This window comes from Leucoraja erinacea, unplaced genomic scaffold (genome assembly GCF_028641065.1).
Source record: "Leucoraja erinacea ecotype New England unplaced genomic scaffold, Leri_hhj_1 Leri_554S, whole genome shotgun sequence".
NCBI lineage: Eukaryota > Metazoa > Chordata > Chondrichthyes > Rajiformes > Rajidae > Leucoraja > Leucoraja erinaceus.
In genome coordinates, this window is record NW_026576459.1 from 85,001 (window position 1) to 98,390 (window position 13,390).

General features: G+C 50.4%; 1 protein-coding gene across 5 annotated transcripts in view; it reads left to right on the plus strand.

The window, feature by feature from the left end:
* LOC129694139 (butyrophilin subfamily 1 member A1-like) overlaps positions 1–8,697 on the plus strand; it is an 83,947-nt gene extending 75,250 nt beyond the window's left edge. For 4 of the 5 annotated variants that reach the window (XM_055630858.1, XM_055630857.1, XM_055630856.1 and 1 more), the window contains 3 exons: positions 2,192–2,716; positions 5,249–5,275; positions 7,360–8,695. In XM_055630858.1, the coding sequence (XP_055486833.1) occupies positions 2,192–2,716; positions 5,249–5,275; positions 7,360–7,901 (1,094 nt within the window). In that variant the 3' untranslated portion in view covers positions 7,902–8,695. Of the gene's footprint in view, positions 1–2,191; positions 2,717–5,248; positions 5,276–7,359 lie in introns of all 5 variants that reach the window. The other variant, XM_055630859.1, reaches the window with a different exon arrangement.
* Positions 8,698–13,390: the final 4,693 nt, after the last annotated feature.

Sequence of the window (13,390 nt, forward strand, 5' to 3'; positions counted from 1 at the left end):
TGTGTGTGTGTGTGTGTGTGTGTGTGTGTGTGTGTGTGTGTGTGTGTGTGTGTGGTGTGTGTGTGTGTGTGTGTGCGCGTGTGTGTGTGCCTGTGTGTGTGTCTGTGTGTGTTAGTGTGTGTGTGTGTGTGTGTGTATATGTGTGTGAGTGTGTGTGTGTGTGTGTGTGTGTATATGTGTGTGTGTGTGTGTGTGTGTGTGTGTGTGTGTGTGTGTGTGTGTGTGTGTGTGTGTGTGTGTGTGTGTGTGTGTGTGTGTGTGTGTGTGTGTGTGTGTGTGTGTGTGTGTGTGTGTGTGTGTGTGTGTGTGTGTGTGTGTGTGTGTGTGTGTGTGTGTGTGTGTGTGTGTGTGTGTGTGTGTGTGTGTGTGTGTGTGCGCGCGTGTGTGCCTGTGTGTATCCTCCCTCCCAACCAAATATAGAAATCGTGACTGCATTGGTGATCATTTTCCAATGTTCTCTCGACTATGGATCTGTTCCCGTGGACTGGAGGGTAGCCAATGTAACTACACTTTTTAAGAAAGGAAAGAGAGTGAAAACGGGGAATTATAGACCAGTTAGCCTTACATCGGTAGTGGGGAAGATGCTGGAGTCGATTATTAAAGACGTTATAGCTGCGCATTTGGATAGCAGTGACAGGGTCGGTCAAAGTCAGCATGGTTTTTTGAAGGGGTAATCATGCTTGACTTAATCTTCTTCTAGTCACAGTTTAAGGATAAGGGGAAATCTTTTAGGACCGAGATGAGAAAAACATTTTTCACACAGAGAGTGGTGAATCTGTGGAACTCTCTGCCACAGAGGGTAGTTGAGGCCACACAGTTCATTGGCTATATTTAAGAGGGAGTTAGATGTGGCCCTTGTGGCTAAAGGGATCAGGGGGTATGGAGAGAAGGCAGGTACGGGATACTGAGTTGGATGATCAGCCATGATCATATTGAATGGCGAATAGTGCAGGCTCGAAGGGCCGAATGGCCTCTACTCCTGCACCTATTGTCTATGTTTCTATGTTTCTGGAATTTTTTGAGGATGTAACAAGTAGAATGGATAAAAGGAGAGCCAGTGGATGTGATGTATCTTGTCTTTCAAACAGCCTTTGACAAGGTCCCACACAAGAGATTAGTGTGCAAAATTGGAGCACATGGTATTGGTGTAGGGTATTGACATGGATAGACAACTATATGGCAGACAGGAAGCAAGGAGTAGGGATTAACGGTTGCTTTTCAGAATGGCAGGCCATGACTAGTGGGGTGCCGCAAGGCTCAGTACTGGGACCCCAGTTGATTACAATATATATTAACGATTTAAACAAGGGAATTAAATGTAGCATCTCCAAATTGCGGATGTCACAAAGCTGGGTGGCAGACTGAGCTGCGAGGAGGATGCTATGAGGCTACAGGGTGACTTGGATAGTTTGGGTGAGTGGGCAGAAGAATGGCAGATGCAGTTTAATTTGGATAAATGTGAGGTTCTGCACTTTGGTGGCAAGAATGGGAAGGCAGATTATTATTTGAATGGTGACAGATTAGGAAAAGGGGAGGTGCAACGAGACCACACCTGGAGTATTGTGTGCAGTTTTGGTCATTAACCACCCTCTTGTCTTCCAGCACCTCACTAGTGTCCTCCTGCAGTTGTACAGGGCCCTGGTGAGTATTGTGTGCAGTTTTGGTCCCCTAATTTGAGGAAGGACATTCTTGCTTTGAGGGAGCCCAGCGTAGGTTCACCAGGTTAATTCCCGGGATGGCGGGACTGTCATATGCTGAGAGAATGGAGCGGCTGGGCTTGTATTCGCTGGAATTTAGAAGGATAAGAGGAGGATCTTGTAGAAACATTTAAAATTCTTAAAGGATTGGACAGGCTAGATGCAGGAAAAATGTTCCTGATGTTGGGGGAGTCCAGAACCAGGGGTCACAGTTTAAGAATAAGGGGTAGGCCATTTAGGACTGAGATGAGGAAAAACCTTTTAACCCAGAGAGTTGTTTGAATCTGTGGAATTCTTTGCCGCACAAGGCCATAGAGGCAAATTCACTGGATGTTTTCAAGAGAGAGTGAGAGAAAGCTGGAACAGGGTACTGATTGTGGATGATCAGCCATGATCATATTGAATGGCGAAGTTCGTTTCGAAGGGCCGAATGGCCTAGTCCACCTATTTTCTTTGTTTCTGTGATGAATCAGATTCTCTGCTTCTCCCCCCAGTCTCCGTCACCCTGGATGTGGAAACAGCGAATCCGTTGCTCGAGGTGTCTGAGGATCGGAAGAGGGTGAGATGGAGCGGGACCCGGAGGAGTCTCCCTGAAACCACAAAGAGGTTTATATACTGGTGGTGTGTGCTGGGATCGAAGGGATTCACATCGGGGAGACATTACTGGGAGGTGGAGGTGGCGAGGAGTCGGGGCTGGAATCTGGGAGTCGCCACAGAGTCTGTGGAGAGGAAGATAAATGTCCCACTGACCCCGGAGACTGGAGTCTGGAGCATCAGGCGGTTGGGTGACGGGTTTCATGCATTCACCTCCCCTCCATCCCCTCTCCCCGCCCGTCCCATCCCCGGGAGGGTGGGAGTTTATCTCAGTTACGAGTCCGGGACAGTTTCATTTTTCGACGCGGACACCAAGTCCCATCTCCACACCTTCACTGGGAATAAATTCACGGAGAAACTTTATCCTTTCTTCTGGCCTTGGAATGAAGACGAGTGGCTGAGAATCTGCCCCAGTTCTCTTCGGGGTGAGTAAAAAAATAAGCAAACTCCGGGTCTTTGGGATGTTGGGAGGGGTGGGGGAGGGGGAGGGGGAGGGGGGTGCACAGTATCCACATGAACACACGTATCCACAAGCACCCCACAAGTCTCCAAGGTCAGGTCTTAAGGTTGCATGGTGGTAGGAGAGGAATTAGGCCATTCGGCCCATCAAGTCTACTCTGCCATTCAATCATGGCTGACCTATCACTCCCTCCTAACCCCAATCTCCTGCCTTCTCCTCATAACCCGATACCCGCACTAATTAAGAATCTATCCATCTCTGCCTTAGAAATATCCATTCACTTGGCCTACACCGCCTACTGTGGCGATGAATTCCACAGATTCACCGCCCTCTGACTAAGGAAATTCCTCCTCATCTTCCTAAAGGAACGTCCTTTAATTCTGAGGCTGTGACCTCTAGTCCTAGACTCTCCCGCGAGTGGAAACATCCTCTTCACATCCACTCTATCCAAGGCTTTAGCTATTCTGTAGATTTCAATGAGGTTCCCCATCATTGTTCTAAACTCCAGCGAGTACAGGCCCAGTGCGGACAAACGCTCATCATAGGCTAACCTACTCATTCCTGGAATCATTCTTGTAAATTCATCTGGACCAGCACATCCTTCCTCAGATATGGTGCCCAAAATTGCTCACAATATTCCAAATGTGGCCTTACCAGCGCCTTATAGAGCCTCATCATTACATCCCTGTTTTTGTATACAAGCCCCCTTGAAATAAATGCTAGCATTGCGTTTGCCTTCTTCACTACTGATTGGACTTGCAGAGTATCCTACTCTTTGAGGGAACCCTGCACCAGCTCCCAAGTCGCTTTGAACCTCAGATTTCTGGGTTTTCTCCCCATTTAGAAAATTGTGTCTTTATTCCTGCTACCAAAATGCGTGACTCCACACTTTGCTACACTATATTCCATCTGCCACTTCTCTGCCCACTCTCCCAACCTGTCCAAGTCCTTCTGCAGAGTCCCTGCGTTCTCTACACTACCTGCCCATCCACCTATTTAGTTATCATTCGCAAACTTGGCCACAAAGCCTTAAATCCTCTCATCCAAATCAGTAACCCTGAATATCCAGCTCCCAGCTCCGATCCTCTTGCAGCCACTTAGAAACATAGAAACATAAAAATTAGGTGCAGGAGTAGACCATTCGGCCCTTCGAGCCTGCACCGCCATTCAGTATGATCATGGCTGATCATCCAACTCAGTATCCCGTACCTGCCTTCTCTCCATACCCGCTGATCCCCTTAGCCACAAGGGCCACATCTAACTCCCTCTTAAATATAGCCAATGAACTGTGGCCTCAACTACCCTCTGTGGCAGAGAGTTCCACAGATTCACCACTCTCTGTGTGAAAAATGTTCTTCTCATCTCGGTTTTAAAGGATTTCCCCCTTATCCTTAAGCTGTGACCCCTTGTCCTGGACTTCCCCAACATCAGGAACAATCTTCCTGCATCTAGCCTGTCCAACCCCTTAAGAATTTTGTAAGTTTCTATAAGATCCCCCCTCAATCTCCTAAATTCTAGAGAGTATAAACCAAGTCTATCCAGTCTTTCTTCACTTCTCTGTAATTCCCACAACATCATGCCTACCAATCTCTACCTGTGCTACAAGCTCATCCACTTTAGTTCTTATCCTGCACGCATTCAAATACAACACCTTTAATTCTGTATTCACCTCCCCTCCTCTCACACCAGACCCGAAGTTACCTGACCTTACTCTCTTATCCCTTCCTTAACTTTCCGTCCTGTTATTTCTGGAGACTTCTGTAGCTTTTTCCCTTTAACTCCACCCTTACACTTCCAATTTGTTACTCTCCACTCCCCACTATTTAGTTTGAAGCTCTATCTACAGCCCTAGTTATACGGTTTACCAGGAGTCTGGTCCCAGCCGGGTTCAGGTGGAGTCTATCCCGTCGGAACAGTTCCCTCCTTCCCCAATACTGGGGCCAATGTCCCACAGATTCAAAATCCACATCTTCCACATCAGTGTTTGATCCATGCGAACAACTCTCTAATCCTCTCAACTCTGTGCCAATTTGCTCTGGGCTCAAGTAGCAATCCAGAGATTATTACCTTCTTGGTTCTGCTGTAGATCAGACTCAGATTCAGATCCAGATTCAACTTTAATTGTCATTGTGCAGTGTACAGTACAGAGACAACGAAATGTAGTTAGCATCTCCCTAGAAGGGCGACATAGGATATGAGCAACAAATAAATCTATTTACATGCATACAGTCATAGTATTTTTTTCCTGGTGGGAGGAGTGTCCTGGGAGGTGGCAATCACCGAGGTACAGTGTTGAGTAGTGTAACAACCATGCTGTTGGTCAGCTAGATACAATTTGGTATCTAGCTGATCAAATTCAGGATTGAACCCAGGTCCCTGGAGCTGTGATGAGCTACGTCACTGTGCCCCCCTCTCTTTGTTCCTTGCTCCCCGCTGTCAATATTTTATGTCCAATTTTATTTGCAGTGTAAATGTGAAATATTTCTGTTTTGTGCAGGATACGAGGATGTGGAACAAGATTGTGGTAAGTACAGGCTGATGTACCATAATGTACTGATGTATTATCTGGTGTGTGTGTTATGACAGCTAAAGCACAGATCATGAATGGTTCAATATAACATAGAACTGTACAGCACAAGAACAGGCCATTCGGCCCACAATGTCTGTGCACAACATGGTGCGAAGACCAGCTCTTATCTGCCTGCACATGTTCCATATCCCTCCATTCCCTGTATATCCAGGTGTCTGTCTAAAATGCCACTATGGTATTTGCCTCCACCACTACATCCCAGGTACTCCCCACACTGTGAAAAACAACTTGCCCCACACACATCCTTTAACCTTTGCCCCTCTCACCTTAAAGCTACATCGGTGAGACCAAGCGCAGGCTTGACGATCGCTTCACCCAACACCTCCGCTCAGTTCGCAACAACCAACCTGATCTCCCGGTGGCTCAGCACTTCAACTCCCCCTCCCATTCCCAATCCAACCTTTCTGTCCTGGGCCTCCTCCATGGCCAGAGTGAGGCCCGCCATAAATTGGAGGAGCAGCACCTCATATTTCGCTTGGGCAGTTTACACCCCAGCGTTATGAACATTGACTTCTCCAATTTCAGGTAGTCCCTGCTTTCTCCCTCCTTCCCCTCCCCTTCCCAGCTCTCCCACAGCCCACTGCCTCCAGTTCTTGCTTCCTTTAGAGTCCTGACAACATCCTCGTCAATCTTATCTGTACCCTTTACAGCTTGACAACGTATTTCCTCTAACATGGTGCCTAGAACTGAACACAACTATCCAAATGTGGCATCACCAACGTCTTATATATCCGCAGCGTGACCTCCCAACTTCTATACTCAATACTGTGACTGATGAAGGCCAATGTGCTGAAACACTTTATGACTACACTATCTACCTGTGACGCCACTTTCAAGGAACTATGTAACTGAACTCCTACATTAAGTTTGTATTTATTTAATAACATCAATCATTCCTCAGCCCATCTGCCCAACCGATCAAGATCCTGCTGCAATTTTTGACGACCATCTTCACTATCCACAATACCACCCACGTTTGTGTCATCTACAAACTTGCTAATCATGCCATGTACATTCTCACCCAGATCATTGATATAAGCACAGAACCGTGAGGCTCACCACTAGTCACAGGCCTCTAGTCCGGTAAACAACCTTCCCTCATCACCCTCTGCTTCCCTCCATGAAGCCAATGTTCTATCCAATTCACTATCTCTTCTTGGATCCAATGTGCTTCAACCTCCCTCTGTTTCTACGCTTCTCGTCCCACCTTCAATTCTTATCAGATCCATCATTCTCATCCCTTTGTCTTCAGCTCATCACCTCCAGCCTCACTTCCTGTCTCCACCGTTCTCTCCCACACCTGGTCATTCTACCAATCCCACCCCCCCCCCCCTCACCTGAACCCACCTGTCTTGCTCCACCCTCTCCCCTCACCTGAACCCACCTGTCTTGCTCCACCTCCTCCCCTCACCTGAACCCACCTGTCTTGCTCCACCCCCCCCTCCCCTCTACACAGATGCTGCTCTGCCCAATTTATACACGCACTAAGAGCATTACCAGTTTTGACCGGTAAATATGTGTGTGTGTGTGTGTGTGTGTGTGTGTGTGTGTGTGTGTGTGTGTGTGTGTGTGTACACACACATACACACACTCTAGCACATACACACATGCACTCTCATACACACTTACACCCACACACACATCCTCACGCACACACTCGCCTACACTCACACTCTCATACACTCTTACACACACATTCTAACATACACTCACACCCTCATACATCCACACGCACACTCACACACAATTGCACACACACTCTCTCACACTTACAAGTATTTTGCTGTACCCCTACCCCTGTCTCTTTCTACGGAGGGAGCAGAGGGAAGCATGAGAATGAAGAAGTGTCCAGACCCTAGACGTGTTCTGTCATTTCCTTACACATGTGTTGCCTGACCCACGGACTTCCTCCAGCAGTTTGTTTTTATTTCTCACCGCTCACCCACTTCCCCGCACTGCCCGAGTCTCCCCCCGACCCCCGGGAACTCTCTGATTCTCTGCTTTCCACCCCCCCCCAGTCTCCGTCACCCTGGATGTGGAAACAGCGCATCCGGAGCTCGAGGTGTCTGAGGATCGGAAGAGGGTGAGATGGACCGGGACCGGGACCGTGAGCAGTCTCCCTGACACCGGGAAGAGGTTTACAGACTGTCCGTGTGTGCTGGGATCGGAGGGATTCACGTCGGGGAGACATTACTGGGAGGTGGAGGTGGCGGGGAGTCGGTGGTGGAGTTTGGGAGTCGCCGCAGAGTCTGTGGAGAGGAAGCAACGGGTCTCACTGACCACGGAGACTGGAGTCTGGAGCATCAAGAAGCGGCAGGATGACGAGATTGTTGCACTCACCTCCCCTCCATCCCCTCTCCCCGCCCGTCCCTTCCCCGGGAGGGTGGGAGTTTATCTCAGTTACGAGTCCGGGACAGTTTCATTTTCCGACGCGGACACCAAGTCCCATCTCCACACCTTCACTGGGAATAAATTCACGGAGAAACTTTATCCTTTCTTCTGGCCTTGGGATGAAAACCAGTGGATGAGAATCTGCTCCGGTTCCGCTCCGGGTGTGTAAAAGGGTCGGGTCCCGGGACCGGCATCAGGAGCGGGGCTCAGGGGCTGTGGGGCAGAAACCCGGTGGACAACAGGTCGGCGCTGAACGAACGGCTCCCATTTAATCCCCAAATTCCACGTCGTGAAACAAACCCCAGTGAGTGCGGAAATAAAACCAGGGGGAATGTAAATGTGGCCTTGCCGAGGCAGCATGAAGTGTAGATGTGTACAAAATCATGAGAGGAATAGATCGGGTAGATGCACAGAGTCTCTTGCCCAGAGTAGAGGAATCGAGGACCAGAGGACATGGGTTCAAGGTGAAGGGGAAAAGATTTAATAGGTATCCGAGGGGTAACTTTTTCACACAGAGGGTGGTGGGTGTATGGAACGAGCTGCCAGAGGAGGTAGTTGAGGCTGGGACTATCCCAACGTTTAAGAAACAGTTGGACAGGTACATGGATAGGACAGGTTTGGAGGGATATGGACCAAGCGCAGGCAGGTGGGACTAGTGTAGCTGGGACATTGTTGGCCGGTGTGGGCAAGTTGGGCCGAAGGGCCTGTTTCCACACTGTATCACTCTATGACTTTAAGAGTCAATGGAATGGAGGTTGGGTTGCGCAATGGTCTGGGCTGTGTCCACAACTGTGCAATTTCACGCTGTGGTCCATCCTGAATCTGAAGAAGGGTCTCGTCCCGAAACCTCACCCATTCCTTCTCTCCAGAGATGCTGCCTGTCCCACTGAGTTACTCCAGCATTCTGTGTCCTTCTTCAATGTAAACCTGCATCTGCAGTTCCTTCCAACAGATAAAATACTTTCTGCGGCGCATAGAGTGATACAGTGTGGGAACAGGCCCTTCGGCCCAACTTGCCCATACTAGCCAACAATGTCCCATCTACACTAGTCATAGAGTGATACAGTGTGGAAACAGGCCCTTCGGCCCAACTTGCCCATACTAGCCAACATGTCCCATCTACACTAGTCACAGAGTGATACAGTGTGGAAACAGGCCCTTCGGCCCAACTTGCCCATACTAGCCAACATGTCCCAGCTACCCAAGTCTCAACAAAGTTCTTGTGGCGACCCCTGGTGGTGAGCCACGCACTGTACATAACCTTCGGCTCTGGATAGACAATAGACAACAGGTGCAGGAGTTGGCCATTCGGCCCTTCATGTCCTGGTGACCAGAGGTGGTGGTCACGGGTGCCCCTGGGGTTATTTAAGGTGATAATCGCGGGTGGTGTTATATATTTTATTTTTTTATTATACAAATACATTTATTTAAAAAATAAAAAATAAAGAAACAGTATTCACAATCAAAGACTGCCTATGTCAGTCAAGCCAAGTTTATTTGTCACATACACATACGAGATGTTCAGTGAAATGTAAAGTGGCAAATGCTCATGGACTTTGTGCAACAAACAAACTACAAACAGAATGGAACAGAATCACATTTTCTTTTACATATTAAATATTGTGGGTGGAAGGAAAATGGGAAGAAAACAGCAATTTAAATAAACAGTAGAATGGTTCAGTAACGTTAGTCCCTGGTGAGATTGGAGTTTACAGTCCTAATGGCCTCTGGGAAGAAACTCCTTCTCAACCTCTCCGTTCTCACAGCATGGCAACGGAGGCGTTTGCCTGACCGTAGCAGCTGGAACAGTCCGTTGCTGGGGTGGAAGGGGTCTCCCATGATTTTGTTTGCTCTGGAGTTGCACCTCCTGTTGTATAGTTCCTGCAGGGGGGCAAGGGAAGTTCCCATAGTGCGTTCGGCCGAACGGACTATCCCAGAAACAGTTGGACAGGTACTCTGGAGGGAGAGCCTTGGGACTAGTGTCCTTGGGTGTGAGCAATTCCCAAACCAGATTGTAATCACTCTATGACCCAGAGAGTCAAGAGGTTGCTTTCCACCGCCGCTGACTGTGCAATTTCACGCATCCTGGAAGAAGGTCTCGGAGACACCTCTGAATCCTTCCTCCAGATTGCCTGAGGTGGTAAAGCGTTCCGTGTCCTTCTTCGGTGTAAACCCATTCTGCAGAACTCCTTCGGCCCAACCATATTCCAACAGATAAAAACGCTAGTGTATAGTGTGATACAGTGGAACAGGCCCTCGGAGGCTAGCAAACATGTCCCCCATCTACACTTGTCATAGAGTGATACAGTGTGGAAACAGGCCCTTCGGCCCTACTTGCCCACACAGCCAACATGTCGCATGTCATGGTGGTGAGCCACGCAACTCCTAGACAGGTGAGCCCTTCATGTCCTGGTGACCAGAGGTGGTGGTCACGGGTGCCCCTGGGGTTATTTAAGGTGATAATCGCGGGTGGTGTTATATATTTTATTTTTTTATTCTACAAATACATTTATTTAAAAAATAAAAAATAAAGAAACAGTATTCACAATCAAAGACTGCCTATGTCAGTCAAGGCAAGTTCATTCCTCACATATTTCCACATACTGTTCAGCTGAATGTAAATGTAAAGTGGCAAATCTCATGACTTTGACTTTGTGCAACAAACAAATACAAACAGAATGGAACAGAATCAATTTTCTTTTACATATTAAATATGTGGGGTGGAAGGAAAATTAATAAACAGTAGAAACCGTAACGTTAGTCCCTGGTGAGATTGGAGTTTACAGTCCTAATGGCCTCTGGGAAGAAACTCCTTCTCAACCTCTCCGTTCTCACAGCATGGCAATGGAGGCGTTTGCCTGACCGTAGCAGCTGGAACAGTCCGTTACAGGGGTGGAAGGGGTCTCCCATGATCTTATTGGCTCTGGAGTTGCACCTCCTGTTGTATAGTTCCTGCAGGGGGGCAAGGGAAGTTCCCATAGTGCGTTCGGCTGAACGCACTACTCTCTGCAGAGCCTTCTTGTCCTGGGCAGAGCAATTCCCAAACCAGATGGTAATATTCCGGACAAGATGCTTTCCACCGCCGCTGAGTAGAAGCACTGGAGGATCCTCGGAGACACTCTGAATTTCCTCAATTGCCTGAGGTGGTAAAGGCGCTGCCTTGCCTTACTCACGAGTGCTGAGGCGTGTGATGCCCATGTCATATCCTCAGAGATGTGGACTCCCAGATATTTAAAACAGTTCACCCTATCCACAGTAGTCCCCTTTATCCTCTGTCAACAGTTTGTAAACTGTTGATAGTTTACAAAACAAATGATCATCAAATTAATATAACGCAAACTTTATCAACAAACACGTGACCTCCCGCGGCGACCAGCGCTCACGGATGGCCTCCAAAGTCCCCGTGGACACCGCGTGTGCGTTCCCTCTCCACACACTGATGGTAACTCCAGCCGGGAACAAACGCGAGGTGATACTGCATCCTCCACTCTGCAACTGTGCTCTCTGCCGGCTTCCATCCGTGGCTGTATCCTCAGCCACTGGTCCCCCTCCCCGGGTATCACACACACACACACACACACGCATACACTGACGGAGAGCGTGGACAAACGACAACTGTTGCACATTTCTGTTTGGAAATATTTTAGACAATAGGTGCAGGAGTAGAGGACATTCGGCCCTTCGAGCCAGCACCGCCATTCAATGTGATCATGGCTGATCATCCCCAATCAGTACCCCGTTCCTGCCTTCTCCCCATATCCCCTGACTCCGCTATCTTTAAGAGCCCTATCTAGCTCTCTCTTGAAAGTATCCAGAGAACCTGCCTCCACCGCCCGCTGAGGCAGAGAATTCCACAAATTCACAACTCTCTGTGTGAAAAAGTGTTTCCTCGTCTCCGTTCTAAATGGCCTACTTCTTATCCTCTAACCCCCCGCCCCCCGCCCCCACCACCCCCAAACCGGGACAGCACTCGGACAATCCTCAGTCGCGTGTTTAAATATAAGACTTTATTAAACGTTAAAAGTGAAAAGTCACAAACTGGAGCCGAGAGGAATAGAGGGGTTGGGTGGGTGGGGGAGGGGGAGGGAGGGGGGTTTGGGCAGGGGAGGGGATAGTAGGGGATGTTGGTGTGGATGGATGGGGGAGGGAGTGGGCAGGAAAGGTGTTTGGGGATGGTGTGGGGGGGGGGAGGGGTTAGAGGAATAGGGGTGTGGGGACATGGGGGGAGGGGGTGGGAGGAGTTTTGGGGATGGGGGGGGTTAGAGGAATAGGGGTGTGGGGACATGGGGGAGGGGTAGGGGGGAGTTTGGGGATGGGGGGGGTTAGAGGAATAGGGGGGGTGTGGGGACATGGGGGGAGGGGGTAGGGAGGAGTTTGGGGATGGTGTGGAGGTGGGTGGGGGGGTTAGAGGAATAGGGGTGTGGGACATGGGGGGGGGTAGGATAGGGAGTGAGTTTGGGATGGGTGTGGAGGGGGGGTTAGAGGAATAGGGTGTGGGGGTACATGGGGGAAGGGGGATGGGAGGGGTTTGGGGATGGGTGTGGAGGGGGGTTAGAGGAATAGGGTGTGGGCCATGGGAGTAGGGGGGGGAGGAGTTTGTTTGGGGATGGGTGTGGAGGGGGGGGGTTTAGAGGAATAGGGGTGGAGTCATGGGGGGAGGGGAGGAGTTTGGGGATGGTGTGGTGGGGGGGGGGGTTGGGGGAGGAATAGGGGTGTGGGGACATGGTGTGGGGAGGGGGAGGGGGACAACACCCACAGACAGGCCCCAGGCCCCAGCGGGTTTGACGCCCCCGCCAGTGACCGGGACCCCGGCCTCTCCACTCACTTGGTGTCGGCGCTGGGCCCGGGACGTCTCTTGCCCGACCAGAGCTGCCCGTGGATGGTGAGCGCGTCCACGTTGGGCGACAGGATCTTGGAGGGGATGAGGTGGAACTGCTTGTGGTCCGAGTTGTACTTGTACAGCCCCTCGATCATCTGCTGGCGGATCAGCTTGGGCCCGTTCCCCCACAGCCTCTGGATGTCTCCCGTGTCGGCGCTCAGTGAATACAGAGCTCGGAACTGGCAGCGATGGTCACGGAACAGGATCAAGCACTGGGCGTGTGTGCAGCGCACCAGCTCCTGTGGGGAGGAGAGGAGAGGAGAGGAGAGGGGAGCGGTCACTGGGACAGAGAGTTGGTCCAGTGGCCAGTAACCCCAACCCGGCCCGTGCTACTCCCCTTCCCTCCACACCCTCTTCCCACCCCTCTCCTCTACAACAATCCCCCTGTCCCTCATCACACCCTCCCCCGTCCTCAACCCCCCACCACTCCTGTCCCTCTGCCCAACCCACCCACACCCACACCCTTCCCTCTCCCTCTCCCCAATAGCCCTACCCACCCCTCCATTCCCTCTCCCCACCAAAGAGGGAGGAGTGGGTGAGGGGGAGAGGGTAAGGGGGGATATTGGGGGAAGGGGAAAGGGATGGGAGTGGTGTGGGAGAGGGGAGTGGAGAGAGAAACAGGGAATGGGGTAACGGAGGGTAAGTGGGGGAGGGAATTGGGAGATGGTGTGGGGGGGTAGAGGGGGGGGAGGGGGATCGGTCGGGGAGAGGGGGAGGGTGGAGGGGGGAGAGGGAGGGTGAGGGGGGGTGGGGAGGGGGACTCACCTCGATTACCCGGG